Source organism: Thalassophryne amazonica, chromosome 18 (genome assembly GCF_902500255.1).
Source record: "Thalassophryne amazonica chromosome 18, fThaAma1.1, whole genome shotgun sequence".
NCBI classification, from domain to species: domain Eukaryota; kingdom Metazoa; phylum Chordata; class Actinopteri; order Batrachoidiformes; family Batrachoididae; genus Thalassophryne; species Thalassophryne amazonica.
In genome coordinates, this window is record NC_047120.1 from 57,399,265 (window position 1) to 57,416,596 (window position 17,332).

The 17,332-nt window shown below is 40.7% G+C and overlaps 1 protein-coding gene across 1 annotated transcript in view; it reads left to right on the forward strand.

Moving 5' to 3' along the window:
- LOC117530999 (MAGUK p55 subfamily member 2-like) overlaps positions 1-17,332 on the forward strand; it is a 100,156-nt gene that overhangs the window by 20,678 nt on the left and 62,146 nt on the right. The window contains 2 exon segments of the mRNA XM_034193992.1: positions 2,096-2,196; positions 16,927-17,079. Coding sequence (XP_034049883.1) covers positions 2,096-2,196; positions 16,927-17,079 — 254 coding nt within the window.

Consider the following 17,332-nt stretch of genomic DNA (forward strand, 5'->3'; position numbering starts at 1 on the left):
GGCAGGTCAGGAAAAGGAAGGAAGGAGGAATGTCAGGAAAAGAATGAGAAAAAGAAAGAAAGGAATGAGGAAGGTCAGGAAAAAAGGAAGGAAGGAAGGAGTGGGAAAGGTCAGGAAAGAAGGAAGGAAGGAAGGAGTGGGAAAGGTCAGGAAAAGGAAGGAAGGAATGTCAGGAAAAGAATGAGAAAAGAAAGAAAGAAAGGAATGAGGAAGGTCAGGAAAAAAGGAAGGAAGGAAGGAGTGAGAAAGGTCAGGAAAAGGAAGGAAGGAGGAATGTCAGGAAAGAATGAGAAAAAGAAAGAAGGAAAGGAATGAGGAAGGTCAGGAAAAAAGGAAGGAAGGAAGAAAAGAGTGGGAAAGATCAGGAAGAAAGGAAGGAAGGAGTAGGAAAGGTCAGGAAAAGGAAGGAAGGAGGGAAGGCCAAAAGTCAGGAAAAGAGAGGAAAAAGAAAGAAAGGAGTGAGGAAGGTCAGGAAAAGAAAGAAACGCGTATATTTAAAAAAAACCTTAATATCGCAGAAAAGGTTGCGCTCGTATGAGACTTTTTTCAGGTGATTTGAAAAGTTATTTCACAAAACTGCAATGGAAACACTTTCTCTGCCGTCACAGGTCACATGATGCACAGAAAGAGTCACATGATGTTCTGAAATACGTGGAGTGGTGCGCGCGAATAGAGGAAGAGATGGAGAGCTTCTAGACACTACAAGAGAAAAAACATTCTGACAATACTGGATAAAAAAAACAATGAAATGGCAACATTTAGCAGGATTTACAATTCTGTAGTACTCACATTCCACCACTACTGAGAAAAAAAATCTCACTGCAGGTGGATAAAGAATACAGAAGAAAGAAAAATAAAAAACTGGAGAGAAAGACAACAATTGCAGTAAAGGTTAATTGAAAGAAGGAAGCAGGAAGAAGGAATAAAGGAAAACATGAGGCAAGCACAAAAGAGAAAGAAGAAAAAGAGACGTAAAGAAGCAAACGGATTGATCAAGCACAAAGTAAGTAAACTGTGAGTTGAGCAGAGCCGCCATCTGTTAAAATGTCGATGTGGCGGTCGCAGCGGGATTGTGTTGTGGTACTTAAAGAGGAAAATGCATCACCTGTAAGAACTGTCGCTGCCTGCCAGGCACAAACCTGGCAATTTTCCTGTTGGCGCGTAGCCGACATTAGAGGAAAAGAACCAGTGTAATTTATCAGAACGTTCAGGGGGGGTCAATTACGATCCTTTATCTGCTGCTCGCGCCCCCCCCCCCCCCCCCCCCCACTGTGGCGTCCCATCATTTGAACACAGTAAAAGCAAAAAAAAAACAAACAAAAAAACAGAGGAGGATGTCTGTCTTTATTTTTGTTCCTGTTTAACAGTCTGGCTGGTGTGCAAATGTTCTGTTTCAGCACGTGTCTGTCTGCGCGCGCATATTTACAGCACGTTTGGATGTAAAAATATCGCGGACCAAAATTAGATATGGTATCATTCTCAAAGTGTCTCTTACCTCATCGCTCCTCTTTATGCACCTTTAAAAGACGACAAAAAAAACCCAAACCCTCCCTGCTGGGGACTGGAGCCATCAATCATTCACTGGTTGACTGACAAACCGAAATTCCACACAGATACCGGTTTTGTTGTCTTAATGTTACCTGCCACCATATCGTTAAACTTTCATTGACCTTCTTTCAGTTGCTGTCACTCCTTATGTAAAGTGACTCATGCTGAAACACCCTGTTTTCTTCATAGTTATAAAGTTCCCATGTTTAATCTAGTGGTGCGTTTACACATAGGCAAGACGTGTTACGAATGTCATATTTGCGTCATTCTTGGCACATTGGCTCTGTTTGTTACTGCACATGGGAGGGCGACAGGAGGGTTTGCAAGTTGTAGGAGAAATCTGTGTCTGACAGACTGTACTGGAGGGTGACTGACAGGAGAGAAATTGTCTCAGAAAGGATTTGAGGCAGCTCCTGTCTCCTCTCGTGAACTACTGTAAAGTCTCTCGCTCGCTTTCTCTCTGAGATGACGCGTTCAGATGCAGCGTGTGCAGTCGGAGCAGTGAGTGGAGTGATGTAAGCATTGTTCTGTATTTGTATCCCCGCAGCCATGCATCAGGCCCTGGACACTCTGAGTGACAGCACGAGCTCGACCACTGCTAACGATCTGGACCTGATCTTCCTCAAAGGCATCATGGAGAGCCCAGTGGTGAGAAAGCGGCTGTATTCTGCACTAATGATCACGTTTCTGGATGTTTTTAAGTGGATGCAAAGGGGTTTATGTTGTTGTTTTTGGTCAAAAATACCCCAAAGATACAGTTCGGCTCATTGGGTGGGAGGACTAGAGCCTATCCCAGCAGCTACAAGCCGCCAGCCTGTTGCAGGACTGACACGTTTAGACAGAAACCCATTCACACTCTCACTCACACCTACGGTCAATTTGGAATCACAAATTCACCTGACCTGCATGTATGTAGAAGTGCGAGAAACCTGGAGCACTTGGAGCGGAGGGAACCCATGCAAACACAGGGGGAACGTGCAAACTCCATGCTGAAAGAACCAGATGGGAAGCGAACCTGGGCTCTTCTGTTGTTTGCACCAATTAATTGGGTTTTTGTCTGAGTGAAATCTAAAAATAGGTCCACGTTGAAAAATCCCAGATTTCTCCATTAAAGAGCTGGTCACACCAACGATATGACCAGGTACTAGTTGCCCACAACCTAAAATCTGAGGATCTGCCAGATGATCACTGGCTGAAAAATCCATCTTGGGTGATTTTTGAACATGTTCAAAATCCATTTTTGATGGATTTGTACATTTTGAGCTCGTAGGAGCTCGCAAGAAGGTTGTTCCCACCAGCCTTGGGCCATTGCACAACCAGGCTTGCATAATCACAAAACAAACTGACACAATTTTCGTGTAACTGCAAGTGCCACTGGATGATTGGTGGCACCACCAGCGGTACAGTAAGACCTTGTGATTGATAATACCACTTGCCGTGATCTCTACCGACTTGTGGCATGATTGGTTGTCCTATCAGCTCAACAACTGCTGTAATTTTATAGCATTCCACGGTTATTTTGAGAACTGTACTAATTAAATACGAGTTTGTAATAGCACATTTTAGTAACACTGACAGTATTCTATGAATCAATGATCTGGTCACCATCAACACCATAGACAGCACCATGTGCTATTTTTCCACTATTGAAGAAATCTTTTGCAGAATATTGCTGATAATTTGCTCTGCATTAGACGGCCATCTTGTACCGTGACCCTTGATTGGTGTAAATGTCATTGCGAACTACTCTTCTCTATGACAGCTGGTGAACGGATGGTTGCACCTGTGGGCTCGGGAGTATATAGGAGCACGCTCAGTCGCACGATCAGTTCATCAGTTGGCCACTGGTCACTTAGACTGGTCCCATCTTCAGTAATGTCCATCATGATGTGACGCACGATTGATCAACTAAGTATGTCACCAGTCGTACGGTTGGGATGTACCACTACCACATCGGGGGTCAATCACGCGATCAAATGTACATGCGAGTTTGTGTGATGCTACTCAGGTTTTTGTGACTCATGTTCTTTTATATGAAACTAATTACCAAAGTAGGACTTTTCACAAGGAAAGGAATTTATTATAGATTTCAGCATTTTGAAGTGAAAGCAGACAAGTGAAGGAACTTAGTTGTGGCAGACATGCTGTTCAGAGTTTCATCCTACAGTGCAACTGGGAACGATTCACAGCACTTCACGTTTTCTACATTTTTTTATGTTACAGCCTTATATATATATCTATATCTATATCTATATATCTATCTATCTATCTATCTATCTATATATATATATATCTATATATATATATATATATATATATATATATATATATATATATATATATGAACAAACTAAGAAATCACACGCACATAAGTATTCACAACCTTTGCCATGAAGATCAAAATGGAGCTCAGGTGCATCCTTTTTTCCCACTGATCATGCTTGAGATGTTTCTACATCTTAACTGGAGTCCACCTGGGGTAAATTCAGTTGATTGGACATGATTTGGAAAGACACACACCTGTCTACATATAAGGTCCCACAGTTGACAGTGCATGTCAGAGCACAAACAAAGCATGAAGTCAGAGGAATTGTCTGTAGACCTCTGACACAGGATTGTCTCAAGGCTCAAATCTGGGGAAGGATACAGAAATATTTCTGCTGCTTTAAAGGTCCCAGTGAGCACAGTGGCCTCCATCATCTGTAAATGGAAAAAGTTCAGACCCACCAGGGCTCTTCCTAGAGTCTAAACTAAACTGAGCGATTGGGAGAGAAGGGCCTTAGTCAGGGAGGTGACCTGTATGGTAGAGTGACCAGACGGAAGCCACTCCTTAGTAAAAGGCACATGGCAGCCCACCTGGAGTTTGCCAAAAGGCACTGGAAGGACTCTCAGACCATGAGGAACAAAATTCTCCGGTCTGATGAGACAAAAATTGAACTCTTTGGCGTGAATGCGAGACATCATGTTTGGAGGAAACCATGCACCATCCTTACAGTGAAGCATGGTGGTGGCAGCATCATGCTGTGGGGATGTTTTTCTTTTTTTTTTTCTCTCTGTCTGCATATATAGTGATGGTAAATAACATCCTGGATGAAAACCTGCTCAAGAGCGCTCTTGACCTCAGACTGGGGCGACGATTCATCTTTCAGCAGGACAGTGACCCTAAACACACAGCCGAGATATCAAAGGAGTGTCTTCAGGACAACTCTGTGAATGTCCCTGAGTGGTCCAGCCAGAGCCCAGACCTGAATCCAGTTGAACATCTCTGGAGAGATCTGACAGTGGCTGTGCACCGACGCTCCCCATCCAACCTGATGGAGCTTGAGAGGTGCTGCAAAGAGGAATGGACAAAACTACCCAAAGATAGGTGCACCAAGCTTGTGGCATCATATTCAAGAAAATTTGAGACTGTAATTGCTGCCAAAGGTGCATCAACAAAGTATTGAGCAAAGGGTGTGAATACTTATGTATGCGTGATTCCTCAGTTGTTGTTTTTTTAATACATTTGTAAAATTGAAATTTTTTTTCATGTTGTCATTATGGGGTGTTGTGAGTAGAATTTTGAGGGAAAAAAAGAATTTACTCCATTTTGGAATAAGGCCGTGACGTAGCAAAATGTGGAAAAAGTGAAGTGCTGTGAATACTTTCCGGATATACTGCATCGTGTCCCACCTTCTTGCAATTTCACTTGGCTTTTTTGTTAACTAAGGGAGGATATAAATGCACTGGAAACAATATTGTGTATCAGTGTTGTTTGTGTTGCACCCACTAAACAGTTGGATTGCATCTGTGGCCTTTAGGTGCCTCAGTCCTCCTCTGTGAGTTATTCCTCAGACAGTCCCAGACAGACCTGGTGGTTAAAAAAAAACCTTTACAGTCCGTGCAATTTAGAAACAGAGCTGTTGAGGAGAAATGGTCGATCCACAGGGAGCACTGCATCACGAGCCTCTCCTGCTACCTTCCACTCCTAGTTTAACGAGCTGTCACTTAATCTGCAGAGATGGAGGACTATAGCGTACCGAGGGAGGGATACAAAGCTGTGCGTTTGTATGACCACTGCATGACTTGAATGAATTTTGCTGATTGCACCGTGTTCAGTAGAAAATGTTGCAATCAGTGCAATCCCCAGTTCTTTAATGAATCTGAGCTGTGATTAGGCCACAGTGAGAAGATACTGAGAACGGGAGTGATTATCGTGCTGGCGAGCTTCCGTAGTGCCAGATTATGATCAGTCGTGTCTGGGCTTTGAGTCACTGCTTGGCTTGATATCTAACAGAACAGTCGGGGCTCATGAGGCATTAAAGACATCTTAATGAGCTGACACTTGCCTTTAGACATTCTGTTCAGACACCCTGTATATCCTTTGGAGCAGTTCAATTTTCATTGTTCAAACTGTAAATGAGACTCAAAGGGCTTTGGAATATCAAAATGACTCATTCTGGTTCTCTTAATAATAATAATAATAATAATAATAATAATAATAATAAAAACAGCTTGTGCAGAAACTTTGAGTCTCAACTAATTATTTCTCTTGTCTTCTGCTACTTTGACATTCAGTTCCAAAAAAAAAAAAAATAAATAAAACGCTCAAGCATAAAAATTGTATCCCAAATCTAGCATGGAACATAAAATACAATAATGATATAAAAGTCAGCTTAGCTGTAAGAACTTGGTGGTTAATGCCACAAATTCCTTAATATAATTGTTAATTTGCTCTAGCTAGCCAGCTATTGTGGCCTATTCATCACAATGCGCTTCATGCTAGCTTATGGCATCAGCTATCATGTTAGCTAACCCTGATATAATTTTATAAAATAACGCAATGCTAAAATACCCATGGCCTTTTGAGCATTGCATTCTTTAAAATTTGCAGTTGTTTAATTAATTATTAAGATCCTGTTGTCATACGTACAATTTGTACATGTTCATATCAAATCATCATTTGTTCATGTTGCGTAAATCAAGGAATATTTGTAGATCACCCGCTGTGCATTTGCAGTTATTAATGAGACAAATTTAACTCCATAGGAAGTTAGCTTTGAGTTAGCCAAAGTTAACGTGCAAGCTAACATTCACAAAATATCTTGTAAATGACTCCAGAGGTGTTATCAAGTTACAAAAACAGCATTTTATGTTTTAGTGTTTATTTCTTGCTAGCTTTTACATAATATACCAGAAACAAAGCTGTTAGCAAGTGGCTACACCATGAAGTGACGTCACCATGCTAACCTCAGTAAAATGTCTTATAAATAAGTTCAGAGGTGTTATTAGGTTCCAAAAACAGTATTTTCAGTTTTAGAACTGTTTATTTCTCATTAGATTTTACATAATATATGAGAAACTTGTACATAAACACACAAAACGAAGCATTTTTGAAGAGACCAGCTCTACTCTGATTGTCACCTGCATCACTCAAAAACAAAACGGATCAGATTGAAACAGAATGTGACTTTTTAACCTCTTAAAATACATCAAGGATAGCCATCTTTGAACTTGTCCAAGTTTTGTGTCCAAGAATGTTTCCTGTGAATTTCAAGAGTCTGACAGTAAAAGGACTGGACTTATGCTGAACACAGACAGACAGATGGATGGACGCACGAAAAGCCTTTGCAGTATCCAATGGCAATATTTGATGGCCTCGGGTAAGAATTCTTCCATCGTGATAGTCTAGACAGAATTCATGAAAAGCAGCTTTATAAAAAGTTTACCGGCATTTTTGAGAAGTATTGTTTTTAACTTGTTCAAATGGTCCAGTGTATGGAAAAATAGGATTCCAAGCGACCATTTTTTTATTTTTAGCTTCAAAATGGACAAGAAACATACACTGTAGATAAACAACAAATTTTAAGTCAAGCGTTCAACATTTCTATGTGTTTTCCTGAATAACATCATGACAGAAATCATTCAAGCGTTCAACATTTCTATGTGTTTTCCTGAATAACATCATGACAGAAATCATATTACCCTTAAAATGTTGAGTTAACACAATGAAATCTTAATTCATCACTTCTACATGTTCTCCGCCATTTCATTAAGAAGTTATAACTGATGATTGTAATTTGCTGATTTAACAGTGGTCGTGGAATACCGCTTATGAGGAACAAACTACTAACAAACGGTGCATGTATTGTGATGTCCAGTTATGTTTTTAAAATCATGACCAACACATTTAATAAACACTAGACCAAAATACAAATTAGACCAAAATAAGAATTAAAGACACATATTCAACATCCACAAAATAACAACATGCATGTTTGTTGCTGAGAGAACACATACGAGGGTAGGCTGAAAAGTTCTAAGGCTCACTATAATGCAGTTAATGCATTACTCCTTCATGGGGAGCCTTAGAACTTTTCAGCCTACCCTCGTATTTTATGTACTGTCATGCACACTTGCATGAACCGCTGATATAACACAAAAACAGAGTGACACGGTGTGTGCACTGGACGGACAGGGGGCGCGGCCACCGACAGCAGCAGCTGTTGAGATCTCGGGTTCTGGACGTCCCAGATGGGGAACGCGTACCGTGTTTTGAGTTGAAGGATATGACCTAACAACTGTCCATTGTGATGGTGCGTGTGTCTGCTTGCTGTCCTCACGTGGACATACATGAAAACATATATCGCTGCAGCGAGTGAGCGCATGGCACACACATTGACAGGCTGCCCAGGTGAAACGGACCGTCAGATCATAACACGCAGTGGGCAATCTGAATGTCACTTCATCCACGTGAGCACTGTTCCACATGACACGGTGCCTGTCTTGCAGCGCGCTGTCTACAGGACACACATGTTGAGCTGGACACGCGCGCGGGGCCAGCTGGGCACACCGGGCCAGCAGATGTGGACATAAGAGCACACTGCTTCATTCATGTCATTTCATGACTGTACGTCTGTGACTATGGGTCATCTACAGAGGAACAGACGAATTACTTGTATAGTCCGCTTGATAAGAGGGATTTAATAAACTATGGCGTTTATTATGGAGTGTGATTTTATTTTTATTAATACATTTAACTCTGTTGATTTCAGGCATTTACCCTCCTGTTATAACACAGTGATTGTAGCACAGTGGTAAAATTTCTGTCTGTTAATCTGAGCTTTTATAAATTGCATGTTCAAATCCCGCGTGTGGCATGTATTTTTTAGTTTTAGTTTTTGCTACAGCAGCTGCGTGATGTCATTCCACATGCTCCAGCTGCTTGCATTGTGTTCCCGCTGTGACGGTTCTGCCCGACCACGTGTCCCTCCCAACGTCAGCTCAATGTTTTCGTGGCTTGCTCATTTGGGCTGTTTCGCCGTGATTTGCCCTGATTCCTATTTATTTGTACTATCTGTGAAGCGGCCCTTAAAAATACAACATGCTCCCCCCCCCCAGAGAACAGTGCCTGAGCATGTGATTAGGATGAGAACGACGATCAGCTGCATGTTGTAATTACATCTTAAAGCCACAAATTTCAGCACTTGGCAGAGTAATTGGTCTTAATTGGTCTCAAGCAACACCCACCTGCAGTCATGCTGTATAATGCTAAACAGGGCAGCGAAAGTCCTTAAGCATGTAGTGTGCCTCACTTGGAACACTGTCTGCTTAAATAGAACCAACAAATTTCAAGCTACGTCAGTGCACAGGTATTTTTCTGAAACCGTCTGTATCTGTCTGACTTGTGCAGCCAAACTGTTCGTGTGTACTCCCAGTGTGAGAATAGAGTACCATTTATTGCCATTGTATAGACAATGGAAATACACAAGTGAATTAAAATGCACCGCCTGAGTGAAGTTCAGTAAATGTGTTCTTAAAGAAACTCAGCAGAGATCCTTCCCTTCACGGCGTTGCTTTGCGCCATGCGACACCGCCGCGACGCGCTAAGCCTCCACTCCTCTTTCCATGACAAAAACTCCTGTAACAGGGGAATGTGCCGTTCATTTCCAAACTGGACGCTGTGTTTTATCCAGGACGTCGTCTGACTAGCACAGGAATTGTGAAAAGACGTGGACATCAGCACTTTTTCAGCACATTGAGACAGACGTGCGGAGGAATTCCGTGCGTCGCGGCGGTGCCGCATGGCGCAAAGCAACACTGTGATGAAGCCTCACGGGACATGTTTTGGCATGTCCAGGCACATCCACAATTTCTCGGATAATCACTCGATGGAAAAACCACCGACAGCTGTCTGAACGCCACCTCAAAGCCGTCCTGTGAGACCAAAACGGAGGTGGTTTTGTCTCGCTCCAGTAGCGAATCCATCGTGACACGCGAAGCCTCCGCTCGGCTTTCCATGACAAAATCTCTTGTTAAAAGTGAAATCTGCCAAAAAATGGTTGATGTCCAGCTCTTGTGATAACCAGAGAAATGGCACACGATGGTCACGGATCCAGACAGCCATCCATTTAGAAATGAAATGGTCATTCAGCCTGTCGATGACGGCTTCGGAGCACGGCGTGCCCCACAGCCGCTGGGGGGCGTCCTTAAAGCGACAGTAACACTCCTTATTCTCTACCAAGCCCATAACATTTTCACCGAAAGCCAGATAAATTTTTGTAATGGTTTCCAGCTGCCAGTCTCTAACAGTTTCTGAAGAAATTCTGATGGAAAAAAAGCCCAAATCATTCCGCCATTTCCTGACAATGAAAATCCGCCGAGGGGGCTGGACCACTCCTCACTCAAAGCCTGCACACAGGCGAATGACGCAACCAACAGGCGTGGAAAAATTCAGCATGCGCACGAGGGTTCAAGCTTGTCTGACACAATCACACGTGATTCAAATCCATATGGTTTTTGAAAAAAATAATAAGGTTGGATACTTTTCTAACAGACCTCGTGTGTATATATATATATATATATATATATATATATATACACACTTTACATTGGGATACCAATTAAACAACTGCAAATTATACAAAAGGCAATGCTCATACGGTCAAGGGTATTTTAGCATTGTGTTATATTTTAATGTACTTTTGACTGGTTTATATTGTATTGATTGTATTGCAATAGAAACACAATAACAGCTAATTTGTGTTACCGGAAATAAAATTCTATTTAGAAATTGTGGTTCTTTCTCTCTAGCTGTATCAGTAACACTGCTTAATTTTGTGCATTCTATGGTAGAGCAGTTTTTTTCTGCATAATTTGCAAAAAAATAATAAAAAAATAAAAAAATGCTTGAGCATGCTTTCAAAACTTCCTGTCTCCTTATCATACTATCATGCGTGGTGATGTCACTTCCTAGTCTAGCTAGCTGCTAACCTCTTCCTTTGTGTTTAAATATAATGTTTTTTATATATTATGTAAAAGCTAGCAAAAAGTGAACGCTTATAAAACTGAACATGCTGTTTTTGTAACGTGATAACGCCTCTGAAGTGATTTAGAAGACATTTTGCGGATGCTAACGTCCGCTGACATCTAACTTCCGCTCTTGTTTAAAACTCATAAACGTAAATATTGTTTATGATTGATTGACTTATTGATACTATAGAGGGGCTTTATTGAACATGTACAAATTGTAAGACAATAGGATCTTAATAATTAATGTAAACATTTGTATAATTTTATATATATATATATATATATATTTATATATATATATATATATATATATATATATATATATATATATATATATACAGACACACTTTACAATGGGATACCAATTAAACAACTGCAAATTATAAAAAAGACAATGCTCATACGGCCAAGCTTATTTTAGTATTGTGTTATATTTTAATGTACTTTTGACTGGTACATATTGTATTGATTGTATTGCAATAGAAACACAATAACAGCTAATTTGTGTTACTGGAAAAAAAATTCTATTTAGAAATTGTGGTTCTTTCTCTCTAGCTGTATCAGTAACACTGCTTAATTTTATGCATTCTATGGTAGAGCAATTTTTTCTGCATAATTTGCAATAAATAAATAAATAAAATGCTTGAGCATGCTTTCAAAACTTTCTGTCTCCTTATCATACTATCATGCAAAAACCTTTATGGGATCTACTCCATGCCAGGACAAATCTTTTTGCCAAGTTTTTTGTGAAAATTAATTTAAAGTATTGCCAAGAAATTGCCCTTAATAATGTGCTGTAATGGGAGAGAAATAAAATCATGTCCAGAATATGATATGATAAGAAATATATCAGAAGGTTTAAAGTATTTTGTTTTGACCTGGGATTAGAGGAGTGCAAGCAACATTCAATAACCAACAACACCTTTGTCCTGGGTAGCAGAGTAGAAAGTAAAAAATTAATGTTCCCTGAAATATTGATGTTTCAAAGCACGCAGAGAAACCTGCAGGGCAAAAGACTTGAGCTGAGTTTTGTTTTCTGAATGTTGATCTTTCAGTCAAGGTTCATGAGTGCAGGCAGCGTGTTCTCAGCAGGAGCTGGTTTCAGGTTGTTGTACTTTTGGTTTGTTTGTTTTAAAGCTCTGTTACTGAAACAAAACAGTCCCGCCGAACCCAGAAGACCTTTCATTGTAATTCAGCGAGGTGCTCGAACCACTCAGTGGGACATGAATTCCTTCTTAACCTTTAAAGTTCAGCAAAGCCTTCGCATCAGGATGTGACGGACAGGGAGACAATGTTTTCATCATTGCCTTGAGCTGTGCTCTTACCTTTGTTGTGACTACAAGTAAACCTAAATCAACCATTATGTAATGAAAATGTCTGTCAAACACTTAGAACACCACTTTTTATTCCATCAAAATGCTGTTTCTGAGCCAAAGGGTACCAACAAAGCATCACTATTTGACAGCTTGCAGTGAAAACATGTTGAAAACATCTCAATCAGCCTTAGCATCTCACAAAAATATAACGCTATGCTAAAATACCCTCTGCCATATGAGCAGTGTGTTCTTTATAAATTGCAGTTGTTCATTAGGATCCTATTGTCTTACCTACAATTTGTACATGTTCAGTAAAGCCCCTGTCTCAATAACTCAATCAAAAACAATGTTAACCTTTTAACGGCGTCTGCAGGAGGCTTAGCATGTGCGTTTACATGCGCTTTAGACAAAAGTGGAAGTTGTGCAAATCAAGGAATATTTGTAAATCACCCTCTGTGCATTTGCAGGTATTAATGAGACAAGTGTAACTCCATAGGAAGTTACCATGGAGTTAGCAGTCATTAGCGTGCATGCTAATGTTCGCTAAATGTCTTATAAATCACTCCAGAGGTGTTATTAGGTTCCAAAAACAGCGATTTCAGTTTTAGACGTGTTTATTTCTTGCTAGCGTTTACATAATATATGACAAAAAGGTTATATTTATACATAAACAAAATGGAGTTTGTAGCTAGCTACCATCCTGTGATGTCACCACACTAACGTCCGCTAAATGTTTTGTAAAGCTTTCCAGAGGTGTTGTCAGGTTACAAAAACAGCGTTTTCAGTTTTGGAAGTGTTTATTTCTCGCTAGCTTTTATATAATATATGAGAAAGGTGCTATTTATAGCCAGAAACAAAGTGAAGTTAGGACGTGACATTATCACACTGACATCCACAAGATCATCACACTAACGTCCGCGAGATAATAACCATATAAAAATTAGAGCAGAATGTGACTTTTTAACCTCATAAAATGCCTCTTAAAATACATTGAGGTTAGCCATCTTTGAACTTCTGAAGGTCTGTGTCCCATGAATGCTGTGAAGTTGAAGACCCTGGCAGTAATAGGACTGGACTTATGCTGAGCACAGACAGACGGACAGACGGACAAAAAGCCTTCACAATATTTGATGGCCATATTTGATGGCCTCAGGTAACCAGAAAATTGCTTTGTTTACTTCAAGATTTAGCACTTCTGAGTAGTTGTAGCACCTTATACTAACTTTTGACTGCTTATGTGTCAAAGTGGACTTCATTTAGACCTTGCATTGGCGATATCGTCAACAATTCCAGTTACGTAAGGAAACAAGACTAAATGCAACAGATGGTCAAATCGTCAGACAGGCTGTAGCTTCCAAGCCAAGCTTGGTATGAAATGAGAGGATAATCCCTGAGTTATTCTTCACTATCAAACCTTCAGAATTGTGCCACCGACAGTTCCTGACAACAAAACATGCATCATTACAATTTATTTTGGAAGTGCTATCATAAAAGGTCTAATAAAGTTGCTACTCTGTCAGTTATTACGAATAAGACTGTGTAAATCTTAGAACATCCAGGTTACTGGTAACTACGTAGATGGATTGCCAGTCACCATTACACCAGAAGAAACTGGTCTATGACACGTGACTCCAGCGGGTCTGTGGCGCCAAGCATTCACATTGAGACAAAAAGCTTTGAGGCCAAGGTTGTGGGTAGAAGACTCTTACTTTTCAGATCTAAACATAGACAAATACTAACTGTTAGGCGATTATAGCTTGAGGTTGCTTTTCCACTTTTTTGCTGTTGTCCAAAAAGTAGCCATAATACAAATGTCCAATTATATGATTTTCAGCTCAGGGCATGTTTGTTTTTATTACATGACTACTAGACACTATTTGGTCACTAACTTGGGTAGCATTTGGTTGTAAAGTATTGACCATCACATTCATCATAAAAGCTCAGGTTACCAGATTGTCCTTGAATCTCTATTTCTTAAAAAAAAAGTCCTTCAAATTCACGATCTACTCTCTAAAGTCACCCAAAGTTATTTCTGGCTCCGCTATTTCCACTAGCATACCAAAATTTCACAAAAAAAACTTTCAACAGATGTTGAAGTCCTTCTTCTTGCTTTCAAACCTACATCTTCATTTGTGAATTTTCATACTGTCTTCTTAAGTTAACTATTTCAACAGTTCTTTTAGTCAGACAGAAAAGATTGTTTTACCTGCTTTACATGTTTCGGCTACTTCCTGATGGAGAAGTGACGTGTCTTATAGGCTGCTACTTCTTGATTTGGCCAGACAGCAGGGGGAACTTACGCCCCCTACTGTCTGACGTCTTCTCCAGGACGGCATCCCACGTATGTGATAGGGTGGAGGCCCCCTCATCCCGATTCATCCCGAATCAAGAAGTAGCAGCCTATAACACGTCACTTCTCCATCTTGTGACGCTTCTCAGGAAGGCTACAGGAAGTAGCCGAAACATGTAAAGCAGGTAAAACAATCTTTCCTGTCTGACTAAAAGAACTGTTGAAATATTTTCAAACCTACATGTTGGTGAGGGGAATCCCCCCCAAAAAAAACAAAAAACAAAACAGCTCTAGCATTTCCGGATCAAATCTGACCTCTGAGTTTCTTCACATCATCCAATTCTTTGCTGGATTTTACATGATTGTGAACTTGGTTATTGAATATAGATCTAATGGTGATTTTAAGACAGAATAACAGATTTTTGGAGGTAGGCTTTTGGTGGTGACTTATGTGATGCAGAAGTGTCATCTGATAAAACTGTGGCGACACATAACAGCTTACAGTGCATTTTCCTCAACTTGACTCTTATTTTTTAATTTAAGGGCTTATAAGGGCTCTTAATGAGAATTTGTGTGTGTGTGTGTGTGTGTGTGTGTGTGTGTGTGTGTGTGTGCGTGCTAATTAGAAAACAGAATGTGCACAGCATATTGAAGAAGGCAGATAATGCTAGTAAACGAGTATCGTATCGGGAAATGATAGTCGCTAAAGTTGGAGAAGTCAACTTCTTAGCGGCTTTTTATCCCCCTGGTATGAAATACGGCGGATATAGCGATCAGCAGGTCCGTCTGTCTGTTTTCACTTGTTAGCACGGTATCTCAAGAACCACTGAACCAATCTCATTTATATTTAGCATGAAGCCCCTTTCACACCAGGCTAATGTAGAGTTGCCTAATGCGGCATACCGACTACGCCAAGCTTATTTAACCCTATGTGGCAATACGCTGAGGAACACAAAGACATCCGCGAAATTAAACAACAACAACAACAAAAAATTAAACGTTTAATTTAGCGGAATCGATAATGGCATTGATATTGATGAAATCTTATCAACATGTTTAATTTTTTCGTGGATATTCAGCATAGAGCACTGGACGCAGGGCTGTACGCAAGTCTGTGCAACACTCTGCTACTGTATGCAAGTCTACGTAACACTACACTACTGTACACCAAGCCTCTGCAACTTTACGCTACCCTACACCAGTCCGGTGAAAAATCCTTTTAGGTTTTTGATCAGTACATACCTGCTTTGCTAGATTTTATTTATCCTGGTGGACTTTGCTGAGCAATGAAGCTTCAAAATGACACAAGAAGAAGAGGCAGGACAAAACCACAGAAGAAGGTGGGCCATTGCTTCCCCCCTGTGCGCAACATACGCAGCCATTCCTGCATAATAAATACACAGCACAATGCAACTCTACGCAGGGCTGGTGTGAAAGGGGCTTAAGGGTATGCTTGGGTGATTAGTCGGTTACCATGACCTTAGGGTCAATTTCAAGGTCACATAAAGATCTTCAAAATATTGTCATTGCCACCCTTGTTAGCGCAATATCTCAAGACCCAGTTGACAGTTTAATTCATATTTACCAAAAGGGTGTACTTTGGTGATCCCTGACACCAGTCGACTACCATGACGTTAGGGTCAATTTCAAGGTCACAGGAAGATCTTCAAAATATTGTCATTGCCACCCTTGTTAGCGCAATATCTCAAGACCCAGTTGACCAGTTTAATTCATATTTAGCATAAGGGTGTACTTGGGTGATCCCCTGACACCAGTCAATTATGGTGACCTTAGGGTCAATTTCAAGGTCACAGGAAGATATTCAGAATATTGTCATTGCCACACTTGTTAGTGCAATATTTACCAGACCCAGTTGACAGTTTAATTCATATTTACCAAAAGGGTGTACTTTGGTGATCCCTGACACCAGTCGACTACCATGACGTTAGGGTCAATTTCAAGGTCACAGGAAGATCTTCAAAATATTGTCATTGCCACCCTTGTTAGCGCAATATCTCAAGACCCAGTTGACCAGTTTAATTCATATTTAGCATAAGGGTGTACTTGGGTGATCCCCTGGCACCAGTCAATTATGGTGACCTTAGGGTCAATTTCAAGGTCACAGGAAGATATTCAGAATATTGTCATTGCCACACTTGTTAGTGCAATATTTACAAGACCCAGTTGACAGTTTAATTCATATTTACCAAAAGGGTGTACTTTGGTGATCCCTGACACCAGTCGACTACCATGACGTTAGGGTCAATTTCAAGGTCACAGGAAGATCTTCAAAATATTGTCATTGCCACCCTTGTTAGCGCAATATCTCAAGACCCAGTTGACCAGTTTAATTCACGTTTACCAAAAGGGTGTACTTTGGTGATCCCTGACACTTTGTATTATTGATTTGTGGGGACAAGGTGACATGACATCTCCTGATGACTCTTGCTTGTTGTTGTTGCTGGTTTAATCAAAACTCAGGCTCATGAGCACTTTGAGGAACCCAAGCTTGAGGCTGTGAGGGCAAACAACGTGGAGCTGGTTCAGGACATTCTCAAAGAGCTCAGTCCCCTCACACACAGGAGCCAGGCAGCTGACGAGCTCATCCGCATCCTCAAGGAGCCCCATTTCCAGGTTCGAAGAGCTCAGGTCAACACTGCACAACACACTGCAGCGGTAACAGATCGTCTGCCAACCTTTGGCTTTCATCATTTGTCAAAATGCTGCTTGTGCTTACCGGTGCACGTCTGCTAGCATGGATTTATTTGATTTGGAGCTGTGGTCAACCTTTGCAGTGTCTGACTGTTAGCGCTACACACACCAGAGCACGACTGCACGATTTATCACTGTGGTGTAATTCTATTACCATCATCATTGTAATCAGCAT